General features: G+C 50.5%; 10 protein-coding genes across 10 annotated transcripts; 4 read left to right on the top strand and 6 right to left on the bottom strand.

Annotated features, from left to right (window-relative positions):
• Positions 1–175: 175 nt before the first annotated feature.
• EDD37DRAFT_494964 (uncharacterized protein) lies at positions 176–1,372 on the top strand. The gene has a single exon (XM_062813379.1). It carries the CDS (start codon positions 331–333, stop codon positions 1,033–1,035), a length of 705 nt encoding a protein of 234 aa, XP_062667651.1. The 5' UTR covers positions 176–330; the 3' UTR covers positions 1,036–1,372.
• Positions 1,057–3,266, bottom strand: EDD37DRAFT_494991 (uncharacterized protein). The gene has a single exon (XM_062813380.1). It carries the CDS (start codon positions 2,972–2,974, stop codon positions 1,079–1,081), a length of 1,896 nt encoding a protein of 631 aa, XP_062667650.1. The 5' UTR covers positions 2,975–3,266; the 3' UTR covers positions 1,057–1,078.
• A 39-nt stretch (positions 3,267–3,305) lies between these two features.
• EDD37DRAFT_652122 (uncharacterized protein) lies at positions 3,306–4,958 on the bottom strand (the record flags this gene model as incomplete). The annotated part of the gene is made up of 4 exons (XM_062818429.1): positions 3,306–3,710; positions 3,763–4,128; positions 4,177–4,771; positions 4,822–4,958. 4 exons carry the CDS (start codon positions 4,956–4,958, stop codon positions 3,306–3,308), a joined length of 1,503 nt encoding a protein of 500 aa, XP_062667649.1.
• Positions 4,959–5,714: 756 nt separating this feature from the next.
• EDD37DRAFT_667639 (major facilitator superfamily domain-containing protein) lies at positions 5,715–8,689 on the bottom strand. The gene is made up of 20 exons (XM_062819300.1): positions 8,502–8,689; positions 8,433–8,450; positions 8,324–8,382; positions 8,215–8,275; positions 8,078–8,168; positions 7,970–8,031; positions 7,762–7,919; positions 7,689–7,705; positions 7,596–7,642; positions 7,481–7,541; positions 7,380–7,432; positions 7,224–7,331; positions 7,102–7,173; positions 7,004–7,056; positions 6,853–6,950; positions 6,745–6,807; positions 6,536–6,698; positions 6,457–6,486; positions 6,330–6,404; positions 5,715–6,282 (listed from the first exon to the last, which is right to left on the bottom strand). Exons 1-20 carry the CDS (start codon positions 8,649–8,651, stop codon positions 6,039–6,041), a joined length of 1,683 nt encoding a protein of 560 aa, XP_062667648.1. The 5' UTR covers positions 8,652–8,689; the 3' UTR covers positions 5,715–6,038.
• A 678-nt stretch (positions 8,690–9,367) lies between these two features.
• On the top strand, positions 9,368–11,230 carry EDD37DRAFT_636128 (uncharacterized protein). Its single transcript, XM_062816963.1, has 11 exons — positions 9,368–9,641; positions 9,706–9,815; positions 9,872–9,964; positions 10,015–10,085; positions 10,137–10,299; positions 10,347–10,444; positions 10,504–10,533; positions 10,579–10,670; positions 10,720–10,798; positions 10,849–10,875; positions 10,927–11,230. The coding sequence occupies exons 1-11, from the start codon at positions 9,482–9,484 to the stop codon at positions 11,030–11,032; spliced, it is 1,029 nt and encodes a 342-aa protein (XP_062667647.1). The 5' UTR covers positions 9,368–9,481; the 3' UTR covers positions 11,033–11,230.
• A 170-nt stretch (positions 11,231–11,400) lies between these two features.
• On the top strand, positions 11,401–13,112 carry EDD37DRAFT_580559 (putative TfdA family taurine dioxygenase). The gene is made up of 4 exons (XM_062814411.1): positions 11,401–11,982; positions 12,027–12,365; positions 12,415–12,802; positions 12,852–13,112. The coding sequence occupies exons 1-4, from the start codon at positions 11,769–11,771 to the stop codon at positions 13,051–13,053; spliced, it is 1,143 nt and encodes a 380-aa protein (XP_062667646.1). The 5' UTR covers positions 11,401–11,768; the 3' UTR covers positions 13,054–13,112.
• Positions 13,113–13,347: 235 nt separating this feature from the next.
• On the bottom strand, positions 13,348–14,344 carry EDD37DRAFT_636123 (uncharacterized protein). Its single transcript, XM_062816962.1, has one exon. The coding sequence runs from the start codon at positions 14,005–14,007 to the stop codon at positions 13,603–13,605; it is 405 nt and encodes a 134-aa protein (XP_062667645.1). The 5' UTR covers positions 14,008–14,344; the 3' UTR covers positions 13,348–13,602.
• Positions 14,345–14,485: 141 nt separating this feature from the next.
• On the top strand, positions 14,486–16,204 carry EDD37DRAFT_636119 (concanavalin A-like lectin/glucanase domain-containing protein). The gene is made up of 4 exons (XM_062816961.1): positions 14,486–14,808; positions 14,866–14,915; positions 14,975–15,369; positions 15,550–16,204. The coding sequence occupies exons 1-4, from the start codon at positions 14,682–14,684 to the stop codon at positions 15,983–15,985; spliced, it is 1,008 nt and encodes a 335-aa protein (XP_062667644.1). The 5' UTR covers positions 14,486–14,681; the 3' UTR covers positions 15,986–16,204.
• Positions 16,205–16,235: 31 nt separating this feature from the next.
• On the bottom strand, positions 16,236–18,942 carry EDD37DRAFT_683628 (MFS transporter; the record flags this gene model as incomplete). Its single annotated transcript, XM_062819841.1, has 7 exons — positions 16,236–17,136; positions 17,187–17,455; positions 17,514–17,768; positions 17,818–18,090; positions 18,139–18,248; positions 18,299–18,883; positions 18,908–18,942. The coding sequence occupies 7 exons, from the start codon at positions 18,940–18,942 to the stop codon at positions 16,621–16,623; spliced, it is 2,043 nt and encodes a 680-aa protein (XP_062667643.1). The 3' UTR covers positions 16,236–16,620.
• Positions 18,943–20,937: 1,995 nt separating this feature from the next.
• Positions 20,938–23,778, bottom strand: EDD37DRAFT_494732 (acyltransferase). The gene has a single exon (XM_062813376.1). It carries the CDS (start codon positions 23,557–23,559, stop codon positions 21,214–21,216), a length of 2,346 nt encoding a protein of 781 aa, XP_062667642.1. The 5' UTR covers positions 23,560–23,778; the 3' UTR covers positions 20,938–21,213.
• Positions 23,779–24,497: the final 719 nt, after the last annotated feature.

The following is a 24,497-nucleotide window of genomic DNA, read 5'->3' as shown; positions in this document are numbered from 1 at the left end:
GAGTTGACAAAGAATCGTGATGAGTTCATTCGACTGGGTTGATGATTGTACGTCGGCCGGTAACCCGGTTTACCGGATTGTTGCCGGCCGGCCGGTCTCAATGCATCTCCGGCCACCACAGGATCTTTGATGCATCTTCGAGCATGACCACACGATAATACCGTGCTAAATTCGTTACACACAATAGAGCCAGTACTTACACCGGAAGAAGTGCTGACGGATATTGGTGGCGGTGAGTCCTACCGTAATAGGGTCACCATATAAGTCCCACAGCCTTCATCAAACACCTTGCTGAAATCATTGCTCGATTGAAGCAAACTCCATTACAAAATGAGTGTGCCGTCTCAATGTGTCTCTCTTGCCCAGCTGGACCTGATGTCAGACTGGTCATCAGAAGAGACCTCGCCTTCGACCTACTCGGTGGCATCCTACTCCAGCTTAGACGTGTGGAGGACATCAAAGTGCGACAGCCCTAACAAGAGCTTCTATGGTGCCTCGCCGCGCGAGAGCGAGGAGGACAGTAACAGCATGCACGCCGCGGCACAAGTTCGGAGCCAACCGACAAGAAGACGCTCCCTAGTATACGACAATCTCACCAGCAGGGCAGCTCGGACGCCCATCAGACATGTCAGTGCATTGAGTGATTGCAACGTCAAAAAGCCAAAGCATAAGAGTATGAGCCATCCTGCTTCAATAGATTGGTTCTTCAGCACTTTTCTATCAGCCGCAACAATCACTGACAATGAACGCTGTCTGCTGGAGGAACTGGTGCCGGAGAGCGTGGTTGACGCATTGTCCGTCGAGGCTGTGGCCGAAACCCGCTTGGCAAAGTCGCGGTCCGTTTCTGCCCGCTCGTGCGAGCCACCTAGCACGTGGCTAGATCCAGTCTTTGAGCGAAAGAGAAGAAGAAGGACGTCTTGTAAGACCTGGCATTTTGAGGCAGATAAGCACCAAACAGAATTGGATGCCAGATTTGTTGATTGCAGTGCCACGGCTGATCAGCGTTGGGAACAGCCTAAGGTGTTTCGGACGTGAGCGAGAGCCGCCGACGGCGAGGTCATGCAGCATATCGGCTGGATCAGTCCGCTTCAGTGCTGGCAGATGGATCAAGGAACATGTTATTCGAAATGTCAAACATCCAGTCTTCCCCTTGTAAAATGGCTGCGAAATCGATGGAGTTGTAAGCCTGGAATTCGTCAGGATTCTGCTGCAATGGGCTTGCGGAGATGTCTTTTGGGGATTTGGAACGGTGAATAAGACGCTTGACAAGCAGGTAGAAGTTCTGACAAGGGTGCTGCTTCAGTAGGATGGCAGTTCGCTCGACCTGGACTAATAACGCACTCTCTTGGTCAGGGTTTGGGTAAATCTGCAGTATTTGAAACCCCAAAACGATTGCAAATGTGAGAATCAAGCCGTCATAGGTTGGGGCCCATGAGAAGGCTCGCTTGAAGGCGCTGCAGTCCTCGATGGTCGAGAGCAAGTCACGAATCAGTTGCAGAATATGTGTGCTGATGTTGATGCAATCTTGCTCGGTCGAGGGAGATGGGTTCTGCGCAGCCTGACGTGTGGAAACAAACAGGACACCTCCCATAATAATTCTGGCATAATGGTAGTGGAGCATAATGATGGAACGCTGAAATGACTCCTGATGAACGCAATCGTCTTCGAGGCGAGCATCCCATTTGTCATACCAAGCTTTCAAATCTCGTTCAACATCGGTCATGGAAATTGAATTCATGCTCGTTCGGAGAGTCGTCAGGCTTTGGCACATATCGATGGCAGCACATGGGATCAATGCTGACGGATGCGTGCTGGGATGGTTGAGAAAGCGCTCCATGTCCTCGAAACTGAAGTACTCAACGCGAGATCTGCGTCGGGTGCCAAAGGCCAGCGCACGTTCATACTGAGCGATCACGAGCAGGACTCGGGCGCACCGGAAGGCGTAGCGCATTGTCTTTGTACCCTTTTGTGTCTTTGGGATGGAATCAGAGTCCGATATCAGGCTGACCAACTTCGTGTCAAGGCCAAGATCGATCGCCATTTGAAAGGCATGTCCCAACGCGAACCATGTTATGTCCGAGTGAACCGCTAGGATTGCCATTGCTTCTGTTGTCTCAAGAGAGGAAGGGTTTTCGAATAATGAGTCTGCTGCCAAGCGGCGGGAATCTTCCATGCACACCTGCAGTGTATGATTACCGGGGTCGTGTACATGCTCATGGCGTGCTGCAACGTAGAGGATGACGGTAAGGGTAAATGCGGATCTTTGCCGGATTGAGTCGAATGTATCCAGGATGGGATCGAAGACAGGTACGAATACATTGCCACCGTGCATGTATATGTCGAACAGATGGCGAGCCTCAGCCTCCTCAATCAAGCCACGGGCAATAATGTCCCTCCGCGTATGCCTGGAATTATCCCGACGGTTCCATTTTGATTGATTCTCCGCTGTCCAGCCGGCAGCGTTCCGCTCTGGCTCGCCATGGATAGGTGGGTGTATCATGGCATGTACGGCGGTCACAGGAACACCCAGATTCTCGGGTGAAAAGGAGTGAGAGATGTGGGTCTCGTCTTGCTCTGGTGGAGGTGACAAGGCTTCCATATGTGTCACTGACGTGTCCCGTAGTTGGTTTCCTTCTAGTGGCGATGATGCGGACGGGTCTCGGAGCTCTTGGGATTGTCTTAGCGACGCGACTTGGGTCTTCAAGACTGCAACCTCGTTAGCCAGGGTTTGAGTCTTCTGTCGTTTCGCAAAGCCATCAGCTGTTACGCTTTGTCTTTTTGATGCTGTTTTGTCAAATACGCATTCGACACCGGCCCTGATGCATCTTTGGCACGAAGTCTCATCTCCGCCATCACAACGCATTTTCTGCCGCCGACACGTCCGACATGCTTTGTAGAGATGGTTGGCTGATATTGAGTGCATGGGATGGCCGCTTGAATTCAGACTGCCTGACGGACCCTGAGAATTGTCCATGGCGAAGGTGATGGAGGCGTCAAAGTACCTGATTCTTCGAGGTACATGGTCAGTGACGGTTCAAATGCTGATACGGCTTGAGTGACCCCCAAGGTATCGCTACGACGATTCGAAGGAGAAGCAAAGATTGTTTCAAACAAGGATGAGATAGTACTGCAAGTTAAGTCGATCGACCTTTCCCATGAAACCCCGCACAGTAAGTCCAGTTCTTTTTTAGCGGCTTGGCTTGGCAGGGGATCCCTAGCATTGTTGATTTTGGGCAGAGAGTTCTAGGTCTGGAGTTCTTTTTTATCTAACATTATCTAAGTCGACCAAACCGAGCAGAGGCGGCTCAAAGACGAGCCAGCTGCGCGTCTCCTCGTTTTCTCGAGCGACTTTGACGGTTGTCTTGACTTGGCAGTTGCTCTTCGGTTTCCTGGGCGACTTGTTGCCATTTCGCAATCCTGTCCTGCATGGTCTGCTCGGCAACACCCAACCAAGCCGAATCCCACTTGATGAGTCGTCTTCCCGGGGCTTCCGGACTCGAATCTCCGGCCAGTTTCCGAAGACCTTCAAAGTAATCTTCAAAGTCTGGGGCAATTTTGAAAAACGGTTGTCCGTCGCCACGTGCAGCAAGTCGATCTGTCTCCCACTTCTTCTGCACGTCTTTCGAGGGGAGGCTGATCCGCCCAGCCATGAACCTTGCCACAGCGACTGCTTGCCACTCGAATACGAGGAAAGTGAAACCAGCGGATACCTGCGCAGCAATCAGTGAGTGAGCCGCGGAAGAGAGATTGTGAGCTGCGTACCGCTCCAACGAAAGCTAGAGTTGGGTCATCCTGCATGAATATATGCTGATATATCCCCTGGATCCTGCGATTCTCCACTTTCACCGAAGGGAGGAAAGGCAAACTGAAATCATAGCCTGTCCCAAAGATGATATGGTCAACATTGTCGACTTTGCTTCCGTCCGAGAAGAACACCGTTCGGCTGTGCGGCGATGTGGACACATGGGATATCGTGGGCTTGAGCGCCATTTGCGGATGTTCGAATGGTACTGTGCCATATACGCGATGAGGCTCTCGGATCGATGCGTATAATGGAGTCTTTGCAACTTTCACAATAGCTCTTGCAATATCAGTTGCCGAGACAGAAGCACCGATTGTAATCACTGTCTACGAATGTAAGTCTCTCCTTTCTTGCAGTCTAGATGTCGGGCTCACCTTGCCACGATATCTTTCGGGCCCGCGGTAGGTCTTGCTGTGTTCCACGACATCCGGATGATTCTGTGCAAACTCCGCAAGGCCGGGTACCGGGGAAAAGCGCGGGATGCTGTAATGACCACTAGCTACCACTACTGCGTCGAACTTTTCCTGCCACCAATAGTTGTGTTCTCCGCCAGGAAGCGATTGCCGCAAGGTCAGTACCCATTTGGATCCTTCCTTTATTGCTTTCTCAACTGTTGTATTGTACTCGACCTTGTGACGGTACCCTTTTCGGTCGAACAAGCTCTCAATCCATTCACGAATGACTTCGCTGTTGCGGAAAGGGGCTTTTCCTGGGATGGGCTCGTTGGTTATGGGATCGCGAGGGATTGGAAACGGTTCCTTGGTATATGCCATTATCCTCTCATCGATGTTGCTGAGCATCCCTGGGTACACTGGAGTGTACGAGTACCGGTGTTCTTTGCCATTTAGCGCCGGCTTCTGAGACGTGAGAGCAGGCAATTTGGAGGGGATCGAAACTGGCTGGTCGGCTTTCTGATCGACCAGAGCACGAACGGACGATAATTTTGGGCTTTCATTAGCATCGCTGATCCTGAGACATTGTCAAGATTATCCTCTATAGTTGCGGTACCAAAGTCTTACCATATTCCACCTGCCTTTTCTCGTCTTTCAAAGACTCGGATCACATCGAAATGCTTCTCTTCGGCAAGTGCATCAATGGTGATCGCGCCTGCTGGGCCGGCGCCGATGACCGCCACTGATTTGATCCCAGCAACCATTGTGTAGTCACGTCTTTGAGTTGAAGTGGCAGCTGTGTTAGCGTGGCCTGTAGGACTGTAGTTAAATTGTTCAGATCTGAGAGAGTACTACAAAACAGTTCTCTGAGGCTCCCTTGCTCCAAGTGGCATTACACGAGACAGCCTTCTCCAGTCCAACTGCTAATTCTCTCTGATCATCAGGGCAACACTGCAGGCCGACAGGGGCATTACCACCACCTCAGCAATCTTTGGTCCACCACGGATCCTCGGAACTCGGCTCGAGCACGCCATTTGCTCTTGAATGATGAATGAGTTATATGGAGAGGCATGTTTGTGACAAGCGGAGATGCTCTTTCAGGTATACATTAGTATCTCACGATATCCAATCGAAATACACGCTACTACACATCGCCGAAGTCGCTAACTTACAACATGTCACCGACCCGTACTGGAAACTAGTTTCGGGCCACGCCATGTTTTGCATTGCTGATGCGGCTACACACGTTGCCTCAGCGGAGCGAACCTGAACAAAGATAAGGGTATGGTGTGCTGCTGGCTTCAATGGCATCATGTTCTATCTGCCAACGCTGATTGGCGTAAAAGCATGGTTTCAGTTCCTTATCGGGTCGATCGGATACGACGGATAGTGGAGAAGGTATTGACCTACAGTCGTGCGTAACCCAGACATCGGCCTCTCCTCCGACACTAAATCAAGTTATATGAAAATAAACCTTACGCCGAAATACATGTTCATCATCTCTGAGCACGACATCGAATGCCAATTATATCGAGCATCGGAACACGACAGCAGATTTGCTTGCTTCGGAGGAAATCTCAAAGTCTCCCTCGGTATCGACCTCATCAATTGCTCTCCAGTCAGGCCACTTGGCGCATGATAGCCACAACACATGTATGCTAATCATTGTCACACGCAAGCAGTACACTGACCTGAGTGTACTCATTTGCAACATTCGACCACGCTTCTTACCCAAAACAGCTTCCAGCACCTTGGTAGGAACTCAAACAGAGGTTCGCACCATCACTGCAGACGACTCCTCCCCTTCCACGATGCGCATATTTGCAAACTGGCCCCACGTCGTTCTAAGCTTGCTTCGAAAGCTCTACAACGTTGAGCTCCTGCACATTTTCTGATCCCGGATCCACATCTTCACTCTGAACACTATCGCTTTCAGCTTTGACAATCTCGACTGGCCGAAGGCTCTTTTGGTGCTGTATATATGCCAGTGTGAGAGCGCAGATGATCTGGACAATCCAAAAGCCAGCTGCCGTGAAGTTACCGGATTTGACCGCTGGCTGGTGGACTGTCTGGAAGACCGCAAGAGGACTATAACTTCGTCAGCGTAAACTTCTACCTCGGGATGAGTGACCTACATTGTCGCTGCAAAAACTTGTGACCATACCTGGAGACTAGCTCCTGCGAAAGCACGCGTAGCAGGATCTCCCGCCCTGAACTGGTCAGTCTGTGACACATTTGCTAAGTCCTGGAAAAAGAACTCACAAGATTTCCGATGTCCATGCCCAGAACATACTGTAAAGTGTCAACGGCTTCCGTCATCTAAACAGACATGTCAACTCACCAGTTAGAAGCCTCTCCCCATCCAGTGTTGTAATACAGAAACCAGCGAAATGCTCGATTCTTGGGGAATACAGGCGTGGTGGCCAGAAGGATGCAAACCACAAAGTTGACCGCTCCACCCAGAATGAGCATAGGCCATCGACGACCTTTGAAAATGGTATCACCTAGCACTCTTAGCTTTATTCCTCAGACGCAACCATTTTGACCCACTAGCCCACGCCATGCAAGTAGTGACTGTAATGGTTACAGCGTACAGCGGTGTAGTGTAGTCATCTGAAGCTTGTTAGTTGCGAGGTCACCGCTGAGCTCATTACTTACTGATCTGCTGAACAGTGAAAGAGCCTTTCTTGATGGTATTCCATGCCTTGAACCAGAATGGAAGAGATTGATTTGGTGTATAGCCAATGTTCTGGGACCTATAGATGGAATGTTTAGTCCGAACATGGAGCTAGAAGGTGCCTGAACGAACGCTGCAATGAGAGAGAGTAGCCAGATCTCTGGCGTTGTAAACCATCTCTTGATCTGATTTCGTTAATAAGCTTTGTGCAAGAAGTCTTTCAAACAAACCTGAGTCTTTGTGAATCTGCCTTGCCTGACACGTCCTTCCTTGGGCATTCGATCTCTTGCCAACTCGATTTCCTTCGGCTCGAATCAGCAGCTATCCTCGGGCAGTGGAAAATCGTAGGTACCTTCTGTGAGAATATCCAATTTGGCTTCAGACGGGCGGGAGTTTCAGGGAGCAGGAAAAATTGAGGAATGATGATTCCAACCGAAAAGACTCCGTCGATGATGTACAACTGCATTGATCGTTAGATGGGACGGACCATCATAGTCTTGCCACTGACCCATTGCCATCCTTCCATGCCATTTACGCCGTTCAAGCCAGAATACGCTGCCGCTGTTCGAAAGTAAGTTGCTGCAAGACTGAAGAAGGGTTCGCATTTACTTTGAAGATAGGCACTGAACATGGGACCAGCTTGTGCTGCCATATTCACGATCGCCATGCGCTGGTCCATAAGTTAGCAGAGGCTTCGAGAGCTGAAGATAGCATCGCAACAAACCCGAGATAGTTCTCCTTTTTGATACCACGAGCCGCAAAGGTACATTACTAGGAGATGTTAGAGAGGTCGCGATATAGGAGAAGTTTTTCGTACTGGCAGAGTAGTGCCCTCTGTGAATGACTCTGTTAGAGGAGCTTGCAAGAATTGTGGAATCAGTACAACATACGTTTCGAACAGAGCAAGAATTGCTCTCAACACATACATCTGTGTCGAAGTCTTCATGGCTGATTGGGCAAAGGTGCTGTTGCATATCGTAAGAATGACAAGACTGAGGCTGGGCACATTGAAGCAGCTCACGTTATTGTCCATCCCACCTCCAAGAACCTATGAGATATTAGATGACCTCACGTGTGGAAAGACAGGTACCAACGTACGTGATGAAGTATCTTGGACTGGTGCGAGTCAAGATCAGATTGCTCGGCCAAAGAGCAATGATCTGGCACTTGTCAGACGGATGGAGGTAGTCACAGAGAGTAACGTACCGATGCAACACTGTAGCAAGTCTGTCTTGTCTCTTAATGATCTTTCATGGAATAGTGCTGGGGGGATACTTGCGTTCGCGTAGATCAGTTGCTGCCCGCGTATCAGTAACATTCATGGGCAAGATTGAAGTACTAACATTTCCATAGAAGCCTAGGTCTTCCTTCATTCCAGACACGAAGGCCGTACTCAGATTTTGTCTGTTGAGATCAGAAGAAGTAACGAGCCTCTTTCCATGACAGGCATACCGATCCAAGAACTTGATGAAAGTGCCCAAACAGCCAAATGTCACGAGTGTCCAGTCGACCTTGAGAAGTCAGTGGTATAGAAGGGCTGGAGGACTTGAGGATCGCGGACCTTGGTCAGGAGTCGTCTCTCCTTTTTGGCGTCAGCGGTTTGCATTCCTTCACTACGATGAGTAAGACTCACTTCTGGACTCTTGTCCCATGTATCCCAAAGATAGCTCCTCCAAGAACGCTTCTCTGTCGAAACATCAACATCATTCTCGACCCCGATAGGTGCAGGGTGCTCGATGTGCGCGCGTGGCACATTTTCCTCTATCCTCTTGATAGACATCTTGTTGATCTCAATCACAGAGACAATCTTGATCTTCGTATCTCACAAGGTGCGGCTGGAACCGTGCAGTCAATGGCATCGAGTTTATAGCTAAAGCAGGTTCTCGTCATCACGTCTTCGAGACCGCTGGCCTTCGACCAATGGAAAACGGCACGTTGTGCATGGTCTAGCCTCATGCCAAGGGTAAAGATGTGTAGATATCAGGAGCATCTTCTCCACTATGGATTGCACTTATTGCTATTACATTCTTCCCGTACTAGGCTTCCAGTCGGTAGTAACGCCGAAGTAATCGTTGCTTGTCTTTTACCTCCGGAAGGCTAAGGAGCCATGCTCAAAAAAACACTATCACCAACTGAACGGAGCTTCGGCAAGCGAAGACCTTCACTCAGTCATGTCATCAACCCTAGCTAAAAGATGGACCCCCCACTTTGGCGTTGGGAGTGTGGGAAAAGCGTCGTTGGGGTTCTTGAAGAGGGTCGAAGACACATTGCGTCTTCAATCAGAGAGGACGAAATCTCGAGACATCATTTTAGGGTGAATGATGCGATATCGAGGTACCCAGATATCGGGCGAAGCTATCGAGCTCCGGTGATAGCTCGAGATGGACTAGTACGACATGCAGCCTTGCCGCTCTGTGGGTCCACATTGGCGCGTATCGTAGTGCTTGCTCCATATTTCGTTATTCTGAATGTACTCCGATCGCGCAATATGTCGCACAATCACGAACATATGATACATAGCCGTCCGGCTACGGCCACAAAACGCCTAAGAAACTTCCATCACTAAGACTTGACTGAGCTGCTGTCCAGGCTTGCTCATTCGGGTTCAGGATGTCGACTCGCGCATCGTCAGTCCCTTTGAATTACTCCGGCTCTCTGGATGTCTATGAATCCCGTGACCTCACCCCCGTCATTGGAAGGGAGTTTCCCAGCCTCCAATTGAGCTCCCTTCTTGGGAATGACAGGCAGATCCGTGATTTGGCTATTCTAGGTACGTATGATCTCTTCACCTTAGGTCAGGCATATAATCCTAAGATCATGACTAAGAAGTTCAGTGTCTCAAAGAAGTGTTGTATTCTTCAGGAACCAAGACTTGGAGTTGAAAGACCAAAAGACCCTGGCACAAAAGCTAGGGGAGCTCAGTGGCAAGCCAGAGAGATCTCAAGTTCGTTGTTTGCAAGAACGCTTGTTATAAGAGTGCACTTACCAATCCTTCATCAGCTTCATCGGCACGCAGTAACGGACAGGAAATCTCAAAAGGCGTACGATGGGGAGAAAAGGGCGGATGAAGAGCTTATGGTTATCTCCTCAGACGTACGTGTACATCTCAATCGTGAAGCTGTTTGATCTCACTCGGGACACAGAATGCCAAAAGCGCCCACAAGGAGCACACTTCTGTCCTAAAACCGCTGGCTAGCACACTGTGGCATTCAGAGTGTGTATAAGTCATCCACACCTTGACGGTCGTTCTGACGGGAATACCTAGTATCACGTTCGAACATGTTCCTTCGGACTATGCCATCCTGAAAATGGTAGTTCTGCCAGAATCAGGGGGTGACACTATCTGGGCGTCTGGTTATGAAGCATATGACCGACTGTCTCCTGCCTGGAAAAGATTCGCGGAGTCACTGACAGCTACCCATCACAATGTGAGAACTAATTCACACTATCATGACTTCGGGCGCTGACTCTCAAGGCCATGCTGAAACAAAAAGCCGCGGGAAGCGGCGTCGATTTGATTGACAAAGATCGCGGTTCGCCTGATAACAAAGGCGTTGACTTTGAGGCCTCACAGTACGTATGACTAGGAAAGTCTAGCAATGTTTTGGCATGATGATGCTTACTCTTATTAGCCCCGTTGTGCGAACTAATCCTGTTACTGGGTATGTGCATCCCGAATAGTCAAGGCCCTCGCTCACAAGTCGTAGATGGAAGAGCCTGATGGCCGCTGGTCATCAGGTAGACCAAGGACGCTTCGACGATGTGACACGACGAGAAGATGAAATTCTGAAAGCATATTGTCAGTTCTTCGAAAACTTGTATCGGATTTTGAGCTGATACTTTCATAGTTCTTCAGCTTGTCGTCGAGAACCATGATCTTCAAGTCCGCTTTAGGTGGAATCAAAACGACATAGCGATTTGGGACAAGTCAGTATCTTGTTCTTTATATCTTTGCAGTCAGCTTACATATGGAACAGCCGTTCATGCTTTCACACAGCTACCTTGTAAGTGACACATCCTCGGCCGCACTCCTCCTCCTCCTAACAAGCCATCAGTGACTATGATGGTCCTCGAGCCGGCAATCGGATTGTCTCGATCGGAGAGGCGCCATATCTTGATCCCAAATCTAGTTCTAGACGTGCAGCGCTTGCGAAACTATAGATGCTCAGGATCACCATGGATTAAGTGGCATATCGAATGCCGCTGATCGGGAGAAAAGCGTCTAGCGAGTCGAGGAGATGCAAAAGTATCCAATCATTTGCAGAAGTCAATAAAGCAGAACTCCTGCTGCAAGTTCGGAAAGACCTGAGGTCCTGAAGTCCATAATTGTACCATCAAATTCCTACAACCATAGTCGGCCTATGAGCTTGATCTCATGGTGGTGGGAAGGATGTATTCGGAGTTCATGACGTGGAGCCACTCTACTGTCCCGAACTCAACCTTTTAGCGCAAAAGCCGCATACTTTACGAAAGCCCACTCCACCATCACACCGTCCAGCGGATAAAAGTATATCTTTGAAGTAGTTCAAGCTAATTAGACGACGCATACTCTACGGCATGGCGTCTTCGGTCTATCAGTTGAACAGAACCTCATTAGCTGAGTGATACCCTCTTCGTCGGACCTGCTCCCGACACTTCGGGGATACCAATCGTGGTACGACCGAAACTAGAAAATGATGCCATCGGTTGGTAGTGCCTCTACATGTGTCTACGTGGACACAACGCGATGCCATGTGTTGCGGCAATATGTCGTGATAAGGACCCCAAATGATGCCATCGGCAAGGTGAAAGCAACCATTGTCCCCTATCCTACGCGCCAGCAGCCTTCCAGCTCTACCACGGCGTGGCAATTAATGCAGACATTTTTCCCAGCCAAATTACCACCCCCTCCATAGACATGGCTCCCGCTATAGCAGATGTTTCACCTACATCTACACAGTCCAAGTCAAGCAAAGGGTTTCCAGTCCCTTTGCCGTTGAGCGGTGCTCTTGATCAGTTTGAGTCCAAGGATTTGACCCCCGTAATCGGGACCGAATTCAAGAATGTCAACCTTGTCGATTGGTTGAATGCTCCCAACTCTGACGAGCTTCTACGAGACCTAGCAATCACGAGTAAGCATGCGTCCTGCTAGAAAATTGTAAGCTCACCGGATCAGTCTCACGACGTAACGTCGTGGTCTTCCGTAAACAAGATGATTTGGACAACAACCTACAAAAGGTCCTCATCCAACGATTGGGAGAATTGTCGGGCAAACCTGCCACATCCAAACTACATATCCATCCTACGGTCAATATTGCCTCTGAAGGCCATACAAAGGACAAAGAGATCAGCGTTATCGACTCTACAAGAGGACGAATCATATTCAAGGGTGTCCAGGACCGGGAGGTGATCAAACCCAGCAATACCGACCAGTGGCATTCGGATATCACTTTTGAACCTGTACCGAGCGACTACGCAGTCCTTCGACTCACCAAGCTCCCTAAGACAGGTGGCGGTATGGTTTAGCATGCCATCGTTGTGATCTGAGGACTAATTTCTGTCAGACACCCTGTTCGCTTCTGGTTACGATGTATATGACCGAATCTCACCTGCCTATCGAAGGTTTCTCGAATCATTGACGGCAACATACGGGCAGCCAAAGTTCGGAAAAGCAGCGGCCGCGAATGACTTCAAGCTATTTACTGAAGAGCGTGGGGCTCCCGAGAACGTCGGAGACAAGCTGGAAGCCATTCACCCAGTGATTCGAACCAACCCTGTAACCGGGTGGAAGTCTGTCTTTGCCGTCGGTCACCATGTCCAGCACATCAATGGAGTAACCCAGGAGGAGTCTCAAGCACTACTGAGCTGGTTCACTCGCTTGATCGTCGAGAACCACGATTTGCAGGTCCGGGTGCACTGGGATAACCCTAATGACGTGGTCATCTGGGACAAGTAAGCATCGTGACCTCCGCTGATGGCTTCAACTGACAGATTCGTGAAGTCGCTCTACCTACCATGCAGCCACGCCAGACTATCAAGGTCTTGGTACGCGGACAGGACAACGTGCTGTTAGTCTTGGTGAACGACCGTACCTTGACCCTCAAAGCAGATCTAGGCGAGAGACACTCGCGAGTACTGGGAAACACGCCGTTGCGCTTTTGAAGCTCACGACAGAGGATATTGCAGGCCTGAATGTTGAATAAAGGGAGCTTGGGCGAAAATTTTCTTGAAATTTGTTCATAAACCCCCTTTTAAGCTCGGGGCTCCAGCCTTAGGAGCTAAGGGGCTATACGCAAGTACCGGAAATACAGTATACAATTATCTTATAGGCTTGAAGCACTTAAAAGGACGCTGGTTTCAAACAACGAATGGGACCGGTTCAGGCGACGAGCTTCCCCATAGACCCCGCGCCGCCTCAAGCTCCTTAGTGGCTTGGCTGGAAGTACATAAGTTGAACTCGAAAACAGCTCGTTCTCGCATAGTTTTACATATCAATCGTTCATTTGAATTGTTCATGATCAACAAGAGAGCATGCACCGTTGATGAAGTTCTTTTGGCACAAGGGCCATGCGGAAAGGCTAGGCCACGTGCCTCATGCCCACACTACCACAAGATGCATGCTGGCCAGCACAAATGAGGCCGCCATTGCTCGCTTCCTCACCACGCAATGCTAGCCAGCTGCCTCGGGTGATAGGTGAATGTTTCCTCGCCTAATCTGAAGTCGGCCGAAAACCTGTTGCATCACACTCATCTCAAGCGAAGCGAACACCACTTCCCGGCCCAGTTGAATGATCGAGATGATTATGGTTCGCCAGCTTCGCCTCCCTCAACCCATCACGAGACCCTGGCCCAACACCGGCACTGGGTTGTGCCGGCACAGTAATACTCGCATTTGCACTCGCAAGATGGCTACCCTGGCCGGCTGCAGCGTTGTGTTGGCGTTTGCCATCCATGCCTGCCTCACCTTCTCTTATCTCTGCAAGACCCCTCTCTGCAATCTCCTTGTTTCTCTCTTCGCCTTCGTGCTTGTGAAAGATTCCATCGAGTGCTTCCATCGCACCACCACGGAGTGCTTCTCCTGCCCCATGGATGCCATGAAGACCTGACTTGATGTCCCAAACCAAGTCTTGCGTTTTCTTGTGTACTTTATCGGCCATGATTGATGAGTGCGAACTGTGGTATTGATCGAGGATGAAGACGCTCTGTCGAGACTCACTCCCGGGGCAGCAGATACGACAGAAGTGCAAGAGCACGCAGCACTCGACCTGATCTTGCGCCCAACATTTATACCCCAGGCTGATTCATCCCCTGGTGAGCATGACATCATTGCTAACGTGGCCGAGCAAGCCGCCCACATCCGGTATATCTGTGCCTTCGAGCAACAACAAGCTCCTGATGCTTGTGGGCGACGACTATGTTCAAACTCATGTCCTCGGGAATTTTGACCATGTCGACCTGCTGTTGGACTTACTTAATATCCATGACGAAGGCTGGCCCGTGCCGCCATCTAGACGATCTACCCGCAATGGCTATTGAGCACCGACCAATAGCATATTCTCCGAGCCAATGATCGCAGCCTTGCAAACATCACAAATACTCGGCGCAACAGATCTCTACCACTCTTTTGCAGCGTCCGTGCAATTGATCTGGCCAGAAGATAACGTCGCTTGGCAACAAAAGAGCTGACGTCTCTGGGCGTTGAGTTCAGTAGGTTTGCCTAAGATGGAGGATCTCTGGAATATTTATCTTTCCTCATTACATTGGCTTTTCCCTGAGAAGGCGTTCTTGCGTTACTAGCCGTCGTGATTGTCGCAAGCCACATCCCATCCTAATGGCGACAATACGGGCACTTGCATCTCTATCGTTCCTCGTTGTTTATGCCGTCGCCGACTCGGTGACAAAATGCGGTCTCACAGGACTAACCAGTTACTATAACTCAACCACACTCCCATACCTATGTTAGTACAATATCCTCCCATCACACTAACGGCCACTATCTGACCAGCCACAAAAAGTCTACAACAACCCCTGGGGCAACGATGGGTCAGGATACTCATGCATAACAGTATGCTAGACATCCAATGAACCAGATAACCCTCAACACCATACTAATCAAAAGACAAGGTTGACAACAACGGCACCAGCTTCGACGCAACCTGGAAATGGGCCAACAACTCAGCCGATGTCCACGCCTACCCACACATCACACTCGAGTCATCCATTTTCCCCCTCCCAATCAGCCAACTCTCAACGCTCGAATTCGCCGCCGACTTCGGCGTCAACATAACCTCCGCGTACAACAAAACCGCTGCACAACGCCTCCAGGCCTTCATCACCGACGACGTCCAATACGATGTCACGCTAGACATGTTCCTCGACGCCAACGAAACAGCAGCAACATCCGACTTACCCACCTACGAAGTCATGATCTGGCTCAGCTATTCATACGACGTGTACCCTGTCGGCATCGACACCAGCAGTCCCGATAAGTACCAGTACATCATTGATGGGACGAGATTGTGAGTGCCACTCGCTTAGCGAGCAGTCAACCACCCCTTCCTATCTAGAGCCTTACGAGCGGGTCATTATCACCCTTTCCTATCATAAGCCTTGTGAGACACGTCGTGCGCCCTCTTCTTTCCCGCCTTGCAATGTGCGGGAGATGTACTGTACTGACAGCACGCTCCGCGTGGTTCTAGCTTCCTCTTCAACGGCAACAACACCCAAAACCAAACCGTCTACTCCTGGCTCCCCGAGACAAACCTCACGAGCGTCGACGCCGATTACTCCCCCCTGATCCACTATCTCTGGCAAAACGACTTCATGCCTAAAGACGTGTATCTCGGTACTTTGCAATTCGGCACCGAACAGTTCCACGCCACGGAAGAAGTCCTCTTCCGTGCGGGGAATTACTCATTCAACTTGGCCCAGAACAAAAGTCAAGTCTTTACTGATTTGTCCAGTGTCTCGCCCATTGCCGTGCCGACACAGGTCCCGACGACATCGAGGTTCGAGTCGAATAGTACCAAGAAGAGCGGTGCGTCTCCAGCACTTGCGAGAGCGACGGATGCCGGTGTCCTGGGTTCAGTGTGGTGTGGTATCGGTGTTGCGGTGTTGATGATTTCCTGGCTATAATTTCTGTCCGACACATATCCTGGTCTCTGGGGTACATATGGATGGAGTCTGAAGCGCGCGATAGATTTGATAATCAGTGGTTCTCTGGAGTATTCATACATTCTTCGAATTTGACCTCGCAGCACTCCAACATTTCGCTCTCCTATGTGGGTTCAACGTTCGTGCCATTCTAGAAGCTAGACCTGCGAAAGAGTAGCTGAGCTCTCCTGCAGAACGAGACCAAGTTTTATTACACCACTAGGGATCTACGCAGAACAATTCTCTTTCATGGTGTTTCGCAAAACTAGGACTTACACAGTTCTCGTAATTAACGCACCTCGTATTGATAGTATATACCGGGGTATCTCGTAATTCAGGGTCATAATTCTCACAAAGGTTGTCAAACGACGCCGAGGACATCGTTCCTTTTCTTGGCCGTGGGTATTCGTCCATCTGCCTTCCGTCTTTAGCGAGCGTACGAGCAGGAAATTTCTCTTTCATTCAAACATCGCCATCTCTTTCCCCGGGCCTCCTTCATGCCAACCATGCTTCAAAGGTCGCACCGCCATCAGTCTAGGCCACCCCTAGATTCCTTTGCCACTTCTAGACCAAACCATCCCTTGGGCGTTCATAAATTTGAGTGATGATCGCCTCTACTAGTTGTGACTGATTCTGCGAGCAAAGCTGCCACGACGATGAGCACCCCCGTCCTGGGTTGCGTGGCTCTGGCGACGAACAGTCTCGACGAATTCTTGGTCGCCGTCAACATGCCCATCGAAGGACCACAGTGACGGGCAAGGTCCGATCTTGCGACGGAAGATGTACGTCTTGATCCACCATGGCGCGACGGTACCGACTTGATGCTTCATGAAAGTGCGAGTCGGGATGGCGAAGATGTAGTCCAATTCCTCCAAAGTGCGCTGCTTTGTCTCTGGCAGCCACAAGAATATCATGCAGAAAGCCGTGAGATTCAACCCAGCGTAGAAAGCAAAGGCGCCGGTAACCGTCATAGCCGAAATCATGCGAGGGAAAGTGATCGACAGCACGGCGGCCCAGAAAAGACATGTTGCGACAGCCCATGACATGCCGACTTCACGGTGTGACAGTGGGAAGATTTCGGCCGAGTACGTGAAAGGCACGGGACCTTCTCCGGGAGAATAGAACGCGGCAAACTTGGCCAAACGTCAGCAATTACTAGTGGGCAGAACGAAGAACAACATACCAAGTAGATAAAGAGTGCCACGAGACCCAAGTGAGCACTGCTCGACCTGGGGATCAAGTAGCAGAGACCAGCAGCAAGCAAGGTCCATGCCATCTGTGGGAAAGTGAAGAGCAAAAGTGACCGACGACCGAAAGTATCGATGGTCCAGATGGCGGGCCATGCAAAGACAAAGTTGACCAGTCCGAAACCCCACGAGGCAAGTAGGGCGCTCGTGACCGAGGCGCCAGCTTGTTGGAAGATGGTGGAGCTATAAAAAGCGATGATGTTGACTATTCGAAGGTGGTTAGCCTTTTCGACCTAAATCTGCGTAGAGCAAGCACGACTTACTTCCGCACATTTGCTGGGCAATCATGACCGTGAATGAAGCCAGAGTAGCACGTCGGACTCGTGGGATGGTGAACAGTTGCATGAAACGGCCAACGTAGTTCGTGTTCGTGTGGCCGACCAGAGCCGCTTCCATGCGAAGCTGGGCGTAGATGTAGTACAAGTCACGAGCTGCCTGGAGCTCGGTATTTCTGAGTTTCTTCAACGAGCGGAATGCGTTCAGATATCTGCCCTTCTTGATGTACCAACGCGGCGATTCTGCGATTGTGTCAGAAGGGCGCAGGAACATACTGGATCCGGCACTCACCTGGACAGAAGTAAACACCGAAGAGCAATGGCATGGCCGGGATCATCGCAGAGCCGAATTGCAGTCGCCACGAGATACTACCGGTGTCCTTGACAGCAAGGTTGGCGCATGTACCTAGAAAGATACCAAAGGCCGTCCACATCTGCCAACTCATGACCAGAGCTCCACGGATAGAGGCGGGGGCGTTTTCGGCACTGAAAATGGGTACAGTAGAGCCTTTGCAGCCCATGCCAATACCGAGAAGTAGACGCGTGACCAGAAGTTGTGGCCAGGCTGAAAGACGTCAGTAAAATGGTTCGGGAAAGGGCAAAAGGCACCCACTTTGCGCAACTGCACTGCCAATGGGAGCCAAGAAGCAAAAGATTGCAGAAATGAAGATTGTGCCTCGACGACCGAGGTACTTGTTGAGAGGATCAGAGCACCAACAGCCACTAAGCGGGAGTTAGCATGTAGTGCGATTTAGATTCATAAGGGAACCCACAGGAATGCGGAAGCCATGTAAGGAGCGGCATTGATCAATCCCTGGTACCATTGATTTCGAGCAGCATCGGGATTAGGAGCACCATTCGCCAATTTATCACTGACAGAAATGCCCAAGGCGTCGGGGAAAGACAAGTTGGCACCATTGGAACCAGTCTGATCCCAGCCCTGGACAGCTGCGCCGATCGAGCAGAGAATAATGGTAAAGTAGAGTTTCGTTGGTTGACGCCATTTGTGCAAGACTTCATTTCTGATGGCTTCCTGCTCTGCATCGGTGAGGCCGGGAACGCTTTCGAACGCTGGAGGATCTTTGGCAACGAGCGCGCCTTTGATAATCATGGGAGTCAACTCCGCAAAGCCGTTGGTGTTTGCGAACTCTTCGACATCCCTGATGACCTCTTCGTTGGTCAAGTGTGCGAGAGGATTCTTGATCCTGCCAAAGGTCAGTGACGGATATTCCAACTGTGAGTAGGAAAGAATATACTTCGCCGTTACGCTTGATTCCAAGTCAATATGTGTGGTGTCGCGCTTCTCACCAACATATTTCTCGTTGTCGACGCTAAGGTCAAGTCTGTCAGAAGGAACTCTTAATCCAAGTAGTGATACTTACACGTCTTCCTCGCGCCTGATATCGTTGGACGCCATGATGGAATACAAAAATCCTTCTCTTCAGGTCAAGTATCTCTGTGCCAAGTGTGGAAGGAAAGGAAGATCAAATGTGCGGAATCGCTTGAACTCTTTATCCAGTCGAGCGACCAGCCCATGGGTCCTCCAGGCGGGGATGAACATCCCTGTGCTGTGAAGAGGTCCCCCAATGCCTCCACGTTCAAGTGCGATTTGATTGGCATTTTCGATGTCAGGTGAAGATTTAAAAAGCTTTGCGGATCCCCATATGATGGGGTCTTATCTGCGTGCTTATTCTCCATGGATCTAATCCAGATTCGTGTATGGTTAACCCGCCTTTGTCTTTTGTGTGGGAGTTTCCCATGGGTTCAGCTCCGCAGTGTGGATTGCCTCATCTCAACCTGGAACACATCGTTGGTGGAAGTGTCGTTGTCCGCAAGAACTAGGAAAGAAAGCTAAAGGTCGATCCCCGGTTCTGGTCCGAATCAACGTTGCAACGCCCAGGGTTCGTTTGCAGTATATGACGAGGCGGCGTCCTGCCACTGTGCCGTCTAGCCTTGACTAGCCTTAACAATTCCGCCTGTCTTTCCCAATGGCAATTGGGCTCGTGCGATCTTCGAAGAGACTTTGCTGCTGTCATCGACTTTTTTCTCCACAACTAATTGAAGAAAAGTGTCGCTGAAGGTCATTCCACTACACTAACCCCCTCGTCTTGTGACCACTTGCATAAGTACTCTTTGTATTTCCAATGCTCGGTATTTTCTCGCCGAGAACAGCGCAGAACCTATAGCGGTACTCTGAAGAGCACAGTATTGCGATATCATGCCGTCCTTAACGTGACCCTGCGGTGGAATCCTGGTCGCATCTGTGGGAAGCACATGCCTTTGGGAAGAGTGTGCTTTACTCTGTGTGGTTCCAGGAGATCTTCCGCGGAGCCCAGGTGGCGGGGAAGGGAAACAGGGGTTCGGGGCAAAGCACCCCGGCCGTACCATAGAGTACGCCCAGACGAGTCTGCCCTACGCGGTTGAGAGGCCTACTGTGGGCTAGATTCCCCTCTCGTGGCAACCCTGGGGTGGAGAGAGATACTGATCTTGCAGACCGCACAATAGTGAAACAGGTCGGCTACCTGATGCGGTAGTTGATAGTCAACATGTGCTTTTGTATTTTCATCAACACCTCCCTCTCGGCTCGCTTGACCAACGCTGGGTGGTGAAAGCTGGTCACGCAGCATGACGCGCATAAGATGAACGTTGATGATGCTATCCTCCCCCGGATCGTCAGCTGGGGTATTCCTAATCATACTGTACTTGCGGTAATATCCACGAATGCAGTTGCGAACATGAGATCCGTTTAATGCACTGTGGAGGGCGTCCCATGTGTACTCAGAGTTGCTCAGGTCTTGCTTGCGCGATCATGAAAGCACTGCGTCGTGCATACCGCGTGTTGGACAGGCCCAAATAATCGGCTTGTACTATATGTTTTCGGACTCATGGCACGCGGGCTCCTTAGTTGTCTGAGAGGCGAACACCTTGCGCCAACACCGCCTCTCGTTTACATGAACGCTGGTTGCGTGCGATGACCATCTGTCAAAGCCTTCAAGGCGCCCGAAGGGTTCCATAGCGAGTGATGGGCACATCGACCGACGCTGAAGGCCACTACGAAAATCTCGATCTGAGATCACCTGCATGGTAGCTACTCGATCCCGCTGTGCAATGGAAGCGATTGGCGCAGTCGATGCCATTGGTCACCAGAGGCCTCTTTAATGTGATTCATGGCATGGGCATCCTGGGGAAAGGTGGATAGCCATAACGCCCGACAAGGTAATCGAGGCCAAGCCGTCACGGTTAAGTCCATAATGAGTCAGCCGCCTTGAGACAAGTGCAATGTTGCGGAGCAGGCGTCTAAACTATTGTAGAAATATAGTCCAGTCCATGCCGCTTCACGTTAAAATGTTGCTTTCCAGAGTCGTTTGCCATCCGGAGTAAATATCCAGTTGGGAGAAATACGATTTTCTAACAGAGCGTCGCCTTTTCGGCCGATCTTGTGCCGATGCGCATGACCAACAGGTTTTGACTTTTGACAGCTGAATTGTAGTGACCTCGTCTGTGCTTTCCTCCAGCTTGTGAAACCGGGGGGAAGGCTGTAGCGATCTACTTGGTGTCCAGCAAGTGTGATGGTTGATGCTAGAATTTGATTCCGGGTTGAATTACTTGCTGGATAGAACAATCGCTGTATGGTAGGCATGAAGTGTGCAACTCCGTATGAGTGTAAACTGGGGTATCACATTGAGTATTATAACTTGGATCGCCTTCTGCGTTCTTTGACCGTCTGCTGTACGCTTTCGACCGCAGACAATTCCGCGTCCTCAAAAATCTCCTTGTTGAGTCTAGCAGCCAACGATAATACTCGAGTTGAAACTGTCGCACCATCCCTTCGGTTCTTGCCTTCTCGGCGGTGCAAAGCGATACTCTCAATGAAGTCCCACAGGCGGCCAGATGCTTTGAGCTCGCCGGTCGTGGCAGCTCGTTCTGGTGTCCATTCAGGAGCCAACCGAACCATGGCTGGAGATTTGGAGTCTTTCCCCTTTGCCACAAGAATGATACCTTCTTCTTGGAAGCGGCTGTAAGCGTTCTTCAGAGCTTCCTTGTTGACGGCCTCAAAATACGACAAATCTCCCTGATGATAGAGTGTCCTTCCTCCAAGTTGAGCAGTGTTCTGCGCTTTCTGCGATTCAATCCAGGTGATCGACGAGCCCAAAGGAGGCACCAGTACCAGCAATGAAACCGCACCAAGCCATGCTGCATCCACGAACGGCCAGATCAGGAAGCAATAGAAGTCGAAATTCTCACGGCCCGATTTGCGCTCGGTGTCGGACAACCCAATCACCCTCTCGCCGTCTTCACTGACCGAGAATACGTTGTCTCGCAGCAAACCTTGCATGGCCGCTTCCAAGTTATGCCTTAGCCCCTGACCTGCTGGGAAAATGAATTCTCCCCGAAATAGCTGTGACAGGAACGTGACCTTTTCGATAAGCTCTGTCTCTTTCATGCGCTCAGTGGCGCTGCCGCCTCCGTGCTTTACCTTGGTGTACAGAGCTGCAGCGATCAAGGCCTCGGAGATGAAGAGGTGGATCGTCATGTTCCTGTAGAAGGACAGTTGGAAACGGTCCACAGCATAGTATGTTTCTTCGGCCAGTCCCTCCACAGTGCCTACGAGTTTTGGTCCTAGGACCTCAAGAGCACGCTCGACCACGTATGAAGTTGGCATTCCGTGGAAATCTGCCACTTTCCCACCATTTGCTCTTGTTCTAGCACAAAGCCAGTCGACCCTCCGTATCAGCTCGGATTTTCCGACACCACGACCGCGGAGGGTGAGCAGGACGGTGCCTACCAGGGCCGTGGGCATAATGACAGAGGCATCATTGATGTCAGAAAGAACCTTGTAGCCAAGCGTTCTCAGCAATCGTATCCTTGTGGCAGAGTCGACTGCAGTCGCCTGGAGGTCTTGATAATCCAATTGATCCTGCCGCTGACTTTGATCTCTTATGAATTCTTTGAGGCTCCATGGCTCATGAAACCTGCAGTCAATCCTTCCCAGGTTCAAATTGAGGACTGATGAGGCTGAAAGGAAATCTACCAAGTTCTCCTTTTGCTTGGGCTTTCCCAGCAATTCGTTAACGTATGAGTCCACTTCGATGACTTTGTCATATTGGAGTGATACCGGACAAATGTAGGTATCCTCGGTCCTGCCGGACAAGACCGAGTCCAGCAAGAAGCTCAAGACTCCAAAGCGAGGCCCTAATAGCTTGCCCGTCCGGCTCCTCGTGCCTTCAATGAAGCATTCTAGGTTGTATCCCTTTTGCAGGAGGGTATCCAGGTAAGCTTGGACAACGGTGGCGTAGAGCTGATCATTGTCGAAGCTCCTTCGAATCCACATGGCTCCTACACTTTGCAGGAAATTGCCCACGAGTGGAAAATTCAGGTTGTCACCAGCCACGACAACTGGTAAGGTGAGGCCAAGTCTGTAGCAGACCAAGTGTAGCGTGATGTAGTCAATGTGACTTGTATGTCGTGGTAGGAATACAATAGACTGATTCTTCTTTGCGGCTTGACTGGCAATCTCACGTAGCCGCGTTACTTCTGCTTCTGAGACGTGGATGGCACTGTAGGCTCTAGTGAGCAGTTGAGTGACGACGTAAAAGGCGCTTCGAATGTATGGCTTGCTCTCCATTTTGCACATCATATTGTCAACCATATCACTTGTGATCTCGATCAACTGTGATGCAATCTCATGCCTGCGCTTTTCCCTCTCTTGCAAATATGTCGGACTGGAGGTGTCAAAGAAGCTTTCCTCCTCTTCAACCTTCAGCCGTGCCTCTACCAACTCAGTCACTTTCCGTCTCAAGATCGAAGATGCCATGACGCCAGACTTGACGTTGGCGGTGTAGCCAGGATAGAAGACTGGCTGTCCAACGACACTGTCGTAAGACCGCCATCCGACGCCTCGCACAAATAGCGAGATCTCGCGAGCAAAGTTGAAAGGGTTCTTGCGGAAACGGGCCATCCGCGTGAGGATGCTCTGGTCGGTAGGGTCATCGTTGGACCGGGGCCCGCCTTCTGGGCGGACGAGATCCGACATCGTTCGTAGGGTGGAAAGTGTTTTGAGTTGAGCAATCCTCAGCTGGAGGAAACCGACAGAATCTTGAATCTGGCCATAGCCGTGATTTGTCTCTTCATCACCTTCTGTGCGTGGGAAGCGCGCTCTACTTGACACGGTCGAGTTGGAAGGCACCTCGCAGGTACCTCTGGCCTGTACAGTACATCATCTAAACAACAGCCGAGGTTTCGGCGGCGCCCTCCGCAAAATTATCGACGCGACCCCGGGCGTGCCCCGGCTTTAAAGAAAGCCCACAACATAAACACCAACACCCACCTTGCCTTCATTTTTTCAGATTCCTACAGCGTCTACCCATCTCACTCACGACATCCTCCGAAGCCCAGTCGGCTTGGTGTCCTGAAATCTCGATGCGATGACAATGGTCAGGTGCTATAACTGATCTGGCAAAGTGCACGCTGCTGCAGGATTTTATCTATCAACAATCGTCTTGACGTGACGAGGCCTCCCAGCAAGAGATATACCATGCGGGTATCAGCTCCTCCTGCCAGAGACGAGAGAAGTTGTAATTTCCGCCGTCTTCGAGAGCAGGTTGTCTACCTTGGTGCAATATGCAGCGTCGAGACTCCAGCAGAGCTCAAATCTGTTGAGGACTCCGCCATCTCATGCCCCAACGATGATCTCCAGCACGATTCACAGCAACAACTACGTCTTGCAATGTGAATGTGCTTGAAAATGAAACACATTGAGGCGGTCGTCCAATCATAGGAAAGCACACAACTGTCAGAATTCTCCATGTTCTTGATGTTGATGCAGTTTCGGAACCTGGTTCCTGTCCCTCATATCGAGCTTGGGTGGGTCACTAACTCAGCACTTTTTCGGGTCATCACTCCGTATCCCTGATCGACTTCCGCTTCATACATGGAAGCGGACCTCAAGCTCACGAAGCCAAACTCAATGAC

This window comes from Exophiala viscosa (genome assembly GCF_022695815.1).
Source record: "Exophiala viscosa unplaced genomic scaffold EDD37scaffold_9, whole genome shotgun sequence".
NCBI lineage: Eukaryota > Fungi > Ascomycota > Eurotiomycetes > Chaetothyriales > Herpotrichiellaceae > Exophiala > Exophiala viscosa.
This window is presented reverse-complemented; position numbering and strand designations above follow the sequence as displayed.

Bases quoted from the DNA above. Each gene is read 5' to 3' on its own strand.
- EDD37DRAFT_494991 (XM_062813380.1), bottom strand. From the start codon at position 2,974: ATGGACAATTCTCAGGGTCCGTCAGGCAGTCTGAATTCAAGCGGCCAT.
- EDD37DRAFT_494964 (XM_062813379.1), top strand. From the start codon at position 331: ATGAGTGTGCCGTCTCAATGTGTCTCTCTTGCCCAGCTGGACCTGATG.
- EDD37DRAFT_494732 (XM_062813376.1), bottom strand. From the start codon at position 23,559: ATGTCGGATCTCGTCCGCCCAGAAGGCGGGCCCCGGTCCAACGATGAC.
- EDD37DRAFT_636123 (XM_062816962.1), bottom strand. From the start codon at position 14,007: ATGGCCGATAAAGTACACAAGAAAACGCAAGACTTGGTTTGGGACATC.
- EDD37DRAFT_667639 (XM_062819300.1), bottom strand. From the start codon at position 8,651: ATGTCTATCAAGAGGATAGAGGAAAATGTGCCACGCGCGCACATCGAG. The intron at 6,808-6,852 runs GTAAGTAATGAG...AACAAGCTTCAG, and splicing joins TTTCACTGTTCAGCAGATCA to ATGACTACACTACACCGCTG. The intron at 6,405-6,456 runs GTGAGTTCTTTT...TGACCAGTTCAG, and splicing joins GCATGGACATCGGAAATCTT to GGCGGGAGATCCTGCTACGC.
- EDD37DRAFT_580559 (XM_062814411.1), top strand. From the start codon at position 11,769: ATGGCTCCCGCTATAGCAGATGTTTCACCTACATCTACACAGTCCAAG. The intron at 12,366-12,414 runs GTATGGTTTAGC...AATTTCTGTCAG, and splicing joins GCTCCCTAAGACAGGTGGCG to ACACCCTGTTCGCTTCTGGT. The intron at 12,803-12,851 runs GTAAGCATCGTG...AGATTCGTGAAG, and splicing joins GACGTGGTCATCTGGGACAA to TCGCTCTACCTACCATGCAG.
- EDD37DRAFT_636128 (XM_062816963.1), top strand. From the start codon at position 9,482: ATGTCGACTCGCGCATCGTCAGTCCCTTTGAATTACTCCGGCTCTCTG. The intron at 10,445-10,503 runs GTACGTATGACT...TACTCTTATTAG, and splicing joins GTTGACTTTGAGGCCTCACA to CCCCGTTGTGCGAACTAATC. The intron at 10,671-10,719 runs GTCAGTTCTTCG...ATACTTTCATAG, and splicing joins TGAAATTCTGAAAGCATATT to TTCTTCAGCTTGTCGTCGAG.
- EDD37DRAFT_636119 (XM_062816961.1), top strand. From the start codon at position 14,682: ATGGCGACAATACGGGCACTTGCATCTCTATCGTTCCTCGTTGTTTAT. The intron at 14,916-14,974 runs GTATGCTAGACA...TCAAAAGACAAG, and splicing joins CAGGATACTCATGCATAACA to GTTGACAACAACGGCACCAG. The intron at 15,370-15,549 runs GTGAGTGCCACT...GCGTGGTTCTAG, and splicing joins ATCATTGATGGGACGAGATT to CTTCCTCTTCAACGGCAACA.